General features: G+C 41.8%; 1 protein-coding gene across 1 annotated transcript; it reads left to right on the top strand.

Moving 5' to 3' along the window:
* Positions 1–2,820: 2,820 nt before the first annotated feature.
* On the top strand, positions 2,821–6,341 carry LOC134497838 (cytochrome c). The gene is made up of 3 exons (XM_063303782.1): positions 2,821–2,949; positions 4,539–4,715; positions 5,926–6,341. Exons 2-3 carry the CDS (start codon positions 4,547–4,549, stop codon positions 6,072–6,074), a joined length of 318 nt encoding a protein of 105 aa, XP_063159852.1. The 5' UTR covers positions 2,821–2,949; positions 4,539–4,546; the 3' UTR covers positions 6,075–6,341.
* The last annotated feature ends 595 nt before the right edge of the window (positions 6,342–6,936 follow it).

Below are 6,936 nucleotides of genomic sequence, written 5' to 3'. Positions count from 1 at the left end.
CCGCCCATCTCATGCTAAGAAAGAATCCTCTGGGTTTGTTCACAAGCTGCTAACAGATTATGCATTTAGAACTTGACTGCATCTGACAAACTCCCTAAGTGCAGTCTCCCTCATGTGTTGAAATACAGAAGCCCTGTTGTATATTGTCCAAACAGCTGACACGCATTGCTTTGGAGAACCTGGTTTTTTTTAAGATGAAATCTAAAATAGGTACATCCTTTTAATTCCACAAAAGCTTGTGGGTAGTCTAAAAGTTGTCTCTCCTCTCCCTTCCCCATTTATCAGAAAGCATTTCTATCCACGGTGTATTCTGATGTGGATATTTGTGATTCTCTTTTCTGATGAGACAGATCAGAATAGGTAACCTAATGCCTTCACATGCATTTTGAACAATAACATAATTAATCCTGATTACTGATCAGCCTGGTTGGGCATATAAGAAATACCATCTAAAACTCTAAAAGACACCAAGCTGCATACTTTTAAAGTAGATCACCATCCAGATGAAAATAGATTTCCTAGTGGCATGGAAACAATTGAGTCTGTATGCTGTCTTGAAGGGAAAAATCCTTTAGGCTGTAAAATGGAATTGCAAAGATTGTGAAATAGTGTATTCGACACACATTAGAACGGAAACCTGCCAAGTAGCACAGAGATCAAGTGCCTTTCAGAGTTTCATATCAGGGTGGATCCAAAGGCCTGCTTTGTCTTACTTGGGTATGAAAGTTTTCCAGAAAGAATTGCACAGCACAAGGCATGTTTTATGGTCAGGATAAAATATATTGAATGCACTGCATTTTACACAGTTGATTCTACTAAGGATCTTATAAATATCCATTTAACAAGCAAGAAGACAAAAGGGTGGGAAACAGCGTCAGTGTTGAAAGAGTTGAGAATGAGTGTGGAGTAGTGATTAAGGTACTGAACTAGGAGCTGGGAGACCCAGGTTCTACTCTGCCCTCATCCATGAAGCTCATTGGGTGACTTTGGGCCAGTTGCTCTGAGTCCAACCTACCTCACAGGGTTGTTCTTGTGGGGCAAAATAGGAGGCAGGAGTATTAGGTATTTGCTGCCTTGAATTATATATATTTTTAAAAAGGGATAAATAATAAGAAAGAGGAAGCACTATGTCTGCTGTACTGAGCTTCCCTACAAGAGGCAGGATATAACTGTAATAAACAGAAACAAAGATGCGTTGGTTTCAATTAATATGTTTAAATAAGGGCTGTTCTACATGTCCACCAATGGCAACTGGATGATGCTTCATTAACCATTCTTTATAGACATATTGTCATGATATAGCCTTCATCTCATCCACTCCCAAACAGCTGAGGCTACCTAGCTTTGTAATTATCTGATCCAATGGAAAAGTAAAGTTTTCCAACTTCTCCCAACAAGCCTTGCTATATTTTATTTATATTTATTTTCACATTTCTGTCTTGCCACAATCAAGACTCTTGGTGGCTGTACAGGTAGTCCTCACTTAACAACAGTAATTGGGACCGGAATTTCGGTCACTAAGCAACGTGGTCATAAAGCATGTCATATGACCTCACCACTTAGCAACAAAAATTCCAGTACTTCAGGTAGCCATCATTAAGCAAATCACTGCAGGTCATTAAAGTGAGGATATCATGTGGTCACTATATGCAACTTCCTGCTGGCTTCTCCATTGACTTTGCTTGTAGGAAGCTAGCAAAGAAGGTCACAAATGACAATCATGTGACCATGTGATTCTATGTCGTCATAATTACAAGCTGGGCACCATGCACCTAGATTGTAATCACATGACTGCAGGGACACTGCAACTGATGTAAGGTCAAGGACTGGTTGTAACTGCCATTTGTTCAGCATGGTTGTAAGTTTGAATGGTTGCTGAACAAGTGGTCGTTAAGCGAGGACCACCTGTGTACACAATTTGTGGTGGTTCAGCAGCCACTGTGATGGGGACACAGAAGGGGCTGGGATTGTCCATTCCTATTCACTGCTGCAGATATACCGTCTCTTCAAGTCATTGGGAACTTGCTTGTGGCCTTTTTGACTTGGGCAGCAGGGGTGATCTCTGATGGCGGAATGTGGGGTCCCAGCTGTAACAGGAAAAAGTCTCCTTTGAGTCAAGCTCAGCTTCTGGAGACTCCCAGTATATAACCACATCCACAGTTTTCTTGGCAACATGTTCATCATTGCTTTCTAGGATGTTTTTCTGACTTCCCACTGTAGCCCTGGTGGTCTGTCACCCCATTACTAGCAAGTTTAACCTTGCTTAGCTTTTTGAAGTCAGCCAAGGTCTTCTAAGGGCTGCCACCAATTTGGATCAAAAAACACTAACCACAATCCAGTGCTACAAACCTGCTGTAGGTTTACCCTTCCAATAAACCGAACTTAATTGACTCTGAATTGAATATGCATTCCCATCTCAGCAGTTCGATAATTGCATCATCGCTCCCCTCTTTGCACTATCGGCCTCTTTACCGCCAAAGGAACAGCAAGTTCCGCGCTTTACGAGCGGAATCCCCATTTACGTCACTTTCTGCTGGCAGCAGAGCTCACTCACATGATTCTTCAAAAAAAAAAAATCGTAAAAGGCACAGCCACTTCAGGCGGTCTTGACCTTGTTAGAACGGCCCCAACACGCATGCGTGCGTTCCTTCCTTCCTTCCGGCGTCCTTCCCCATTGCGCAAAGCGAGACCGGCTTATCAGACATTCCTCCAGGCTCAATCTACTTTGCTAGATAATGATAGGCATCAAGACTGCCCAATAGCCTTGCTTCTATTTAGCGTCTGATTGGCCGAAGGAGAGTAGGCGAACGAGGAGTTTGGCTGTAGCGGCACCGGCTACAAAGTCTTGCGTACAGGGTGCCCTTGGGTAGAGACGCTGCAGCTTGGAAGGGAAGAGCGGCGTGAGCGCGGTACAGCGACCTTCTTGCACGTAGTCCTCGAGTTGGCCTGGTAATAAAGAGAACCCCTCTATCCTAAGACTGCACGTGTCAGCGGAGCCTCCCGAATCTCGAAAAGAGGCTTAGTGGGAAAAGCCGGAGCCGGCTCTGAGTGGGATGCGGATTGGCGGGCCAGAGAACGAGGGCTCGCGAGGGTCAGACCGGCAGGCTTGCGGGCGACGCCTGCGCAGAGCCGCAAGGGAGAAACCGTTTGCGGCTCCCACGTGGCTGTGGAATGAACGTTCCTGGATTCTCGCAGCATAGCTTGGACGGGAGGAGCTGCCCTTTTCCCGATCGGTCACTCCGTGGACGTGTTGGACTACAATTCCCATCACCCCAGCCTGGAATAATGGGGGTTGTAGTGCAACACGTCTGGAGGGTGACCGATTGGAGGGGGGGAGGGGGCTGGGTCCACGTCAAGCGCCCTCCCTGCAGGGACTGCTGAGGAGCCAGGCCTCCCTTCCGGCAGAGGCCAAGCAGGCGCTCTCACATTGACTGTTGAGACTTCGACCTTATATGGGACGAAGGAGGGATGTCAGGGCGGCGGCCCAACGTGGCTTTAACCCTGATAAAAATTCAAAAGAGCGCCGCTTTAACGTGCCACCAGTGGGTGCACTTCATTCCAGCTAGGCCAGTGGGAGTCTTCCACTGAAGAGAAAGCGTCTCTGCTGCTTTTTAACCGTCGCCCCGTATTTGGGACTTAGCTGAACTAGGGAGGAAGTTTCTCTTGGGGGTGCTTGGTATGAAGCTTGATTACCTGGAAATAAAATCCTTTCACAAGGAAGGGACGAAGTAAGCAGGTTTAGCCTGCGCTGCTGCCTGTTAGTAGAAGTAATGGTTTCTGTGCTGTTTAGAGGTCATTGTAAGGGTCATTAAATAATTTATTGAAGTGTCGTCAGTATCAGGATTACTGGCAGATGGTGCTATGTAAGGGCCTGGTTGTGATGTCAAATGAGTTAATGTGCTTAATTCTGGTTATTTGCAGTAATCAGCCTTAATATTTTCTATAATGATGTATGCATTGATATATTTTTGGCACACTTCCTGTATGATATCCTAGGTGCATGCATTTACTTGGAAATAATTTCCAGTGAAAGTGCATATTAGTGCATCATGGAGGCACAATTTCAGCATTAGAGTTATTGATCATTTCATCTATTCAGATTATATTCTTTTGAGCGTGATGACCGTATGCTGCTTGATTGTCATCACATCTAAAGGCTGTAATTAGAACAGGGGTCTAGGACCAAGCTGCAAATGGGAAATGACCCTAACCCTAGTAATTCACTATATAGTGATTTCTTTGACACTAACTTCATTTAGTTTGAGGACAAATGCTTACCAGATGTAGTTGGCAGCATGAAGTATGAGATGCTTTAGTATAATAAATGTATTAAAAGGGGAAGCATCTCATCCATCAGGAAAGTTGTAGCAATTAGCTTCTAGTTTTAGTATTTGATTGTACACATAGCATGCGTGTACGTGTTTTTTATGGAAATGTTTCAGAGTGCTTCCTACTTTACATTTCTATCTATTTTTGCATGCCTTTTCTATGAACCCAGCTGGCTTTGGACTACTTACATGTGTATATCTTTTCTTCAGCATTTACAATGGGAGACGCTGAGAAGGGCAGGAAGATCTTTACTATGAAATGCGGAACCTGCCACACTGTAGAAGAAGGAGGCAAACACAAGACTGGTCCCAATCTACATGGTCTGTTTGGCCGAAAAACTGGTCAAGCCGTTGGTTTCTCTTACACAGAAGCCAACAAAAACAAAGGTAAAATGGAATTGTTACACTCACCATGCAAAGCAAATGCAACTAAGAACCTAGTAATGGGAAGGAGAGGAAGTATTATCAAAGGATTACTGTATTGTGTATTTAAAAAAATCAGTTCAAATAAAATGGATTCTCACTCCAGTGGATCACAGCATTTTAGTATATGTTAGAGATCACCTTCAGATTTAATACACTTTTTGGAATGTAACGGATCCTAATTCTGGCCTTTTAGGTGCCCCACTTCCCATCCTTACTTAGCCACTGAATAATCTTCTCTAGAGACAGTTGCATAATCTCATCCTTCTAAATTGCAACTTTGGGCATACAGCAAGTTGTTGTGTGCTGTGGGGCAATTTATTTTTTCTTTGTAGATTTGGCTTGCTTTTGCACAATGTAAATTATATGATAGGCTTGGGAACCATCATGTTATATCTGCACTGACAGATGGTTCAGAAAAGTAAATATTTCTTCAGGGCTTAAGTAGTATGCTTAGGCTTCCTTACTGCCTTCACTTGAACTGCAGTAGCAATACCTAATGATTGGTTTAATATTTTAGCATCCGCTCTCAGTCTTCTAAGATGATCCCAAAAAGATTTATGTTCTTAAATCTGTTTCTAACTGTAGTGCATTTTGCATGAAATCAAATTGATGAGAAAGAGGCAGTTCTGTGTTCCTCCCCATCTCTGCATGTAACCTTAAACTACTCTGGTGTTCTGTCCCTCTATGGCAGATTTTGAGGTCAGATATTTGAGGGTACAGGGCCAAGAGCCCACCCAATAATGTGGCAAGGATTGAGCTAGTTTTAGCTTAATATTATATGGATCCTTTTGTTCCTTTTCTGTTTTTTCCTTTATTTTAATCATTATGTATAATTTTTATTATACCATTCCTGTTTTTTATTAGATTTATATCCTGCCTTAATTTTGTACATCTCAAGGCAGTATACGTAATGCTTCCTCCTCCTGTTTTCCTCAGAGCAGCCCTATGAGAGGGTTGGGCTGAGAGAGTATGACTGGCCCAGAGTCACCCAGCCAATTTCCAGGCATAAGGCATTCACAGTCTTCTGATTTTTAGTCCAGCACCTTAACCAATATATCATACTGTTGAAAAGTGTGGACACCTTGGAAAAGAATTACAGAGATTCTGATATACAGTATAAAATATTTTGAATCTAGATCTACAATGTTGTTGTAATAATATTCTCTCATAGGTATAATCTGGGGAGAAGATACATTGATGGAATACCTGGAAAACCCGAAGAAGTATATTCCAGGAACTAAGATGGTCTTTACTGGCCTTAAGAGTAAGAAAGAAAGGACAGACTTAATAGCATACCTTAAGGAAGCCACTTCTAAATAATGGCTGTCTATTGCCTTATTTATTTTGTCAAACAGAAGCATTCTCTGTGATGAGATTAGATCTTAAACTTTCTATTTTTACATGCATTGTATCTAACACTTCAAAAATATTTCTCATCAACCAGAGAACTTTGATCATGGGTGGTTGTCAAAACATATGTACTTGTTCTTGTCATAAATTATAGAACTGTGTAATCAGGCTTGAAGGAATATTGTCAGGATAACTACATTGCTACCTGAATCATGTAATTAAAATCCTATCGATGTCTTTGTTTTGTTTTTGATTACTTTTTTTATAAATGAGTTTTACTGTTTTGGAAGCAAAAAAAAAAATGGCTTTGAAGGAATGATTTGCTTTGATAATGCTTTAAAAAGATCATTGCCTTGAAGTTGATTTGGCATGTCCGGTAACTAAAAGGTTCTTTGCATGCTGTTGGCCATGGAGGAAGAGGGGAGTGGGGAGGCTCAAAGCAGCGTTAAGTGGTTCAGAGATGTAAATCATGTTATCTTTGAGTCTCAGCGAGGTGACCTCCATGAAACAAAGCACCTCAAGAAGTCAAAGCAGAATTGCTCACATAGTTTTAGCTTATATAAATAAAAAGTATCCTGAATCTCATTATTTGTGGAAACCAAGAGCATCCACAGAATACCCATATGCCCCTAAGCAGTGAACCAATCAAACTAGCATATACCACTCTTTGCATTTCAATCATAATTATGTAAACCTAAACAGAAGTGCATGTTCATGCACAAATACACATCTTTGATATCACTCCACACATTTTACTACATATGTCAACCTACCTTGAAGTCCAGTTTTTCTATAGGAATCTTTACAAAAAACAATGGTAGCTTACCTTTTA

The sequence above is a fragment of the Candoia aspera genome, chromosome 4, assembly GCF_035149785.1.
Source record: "Candoia aspera isolate rCanAsp1 chromosome 4, rCanAsp1.hap2, whole genome shotgun sequence".
Taxonomy (NCBI): Eukaryota; Metazoa; Chordata; class Lepidosauria; order Squamata; family Boidae; genus Candoia; species Candoia aspera.
Note: the sequence above shows the minus strand (reverse complement) of the source record. Positions and strands in the feature narration are given on the sequence as shown.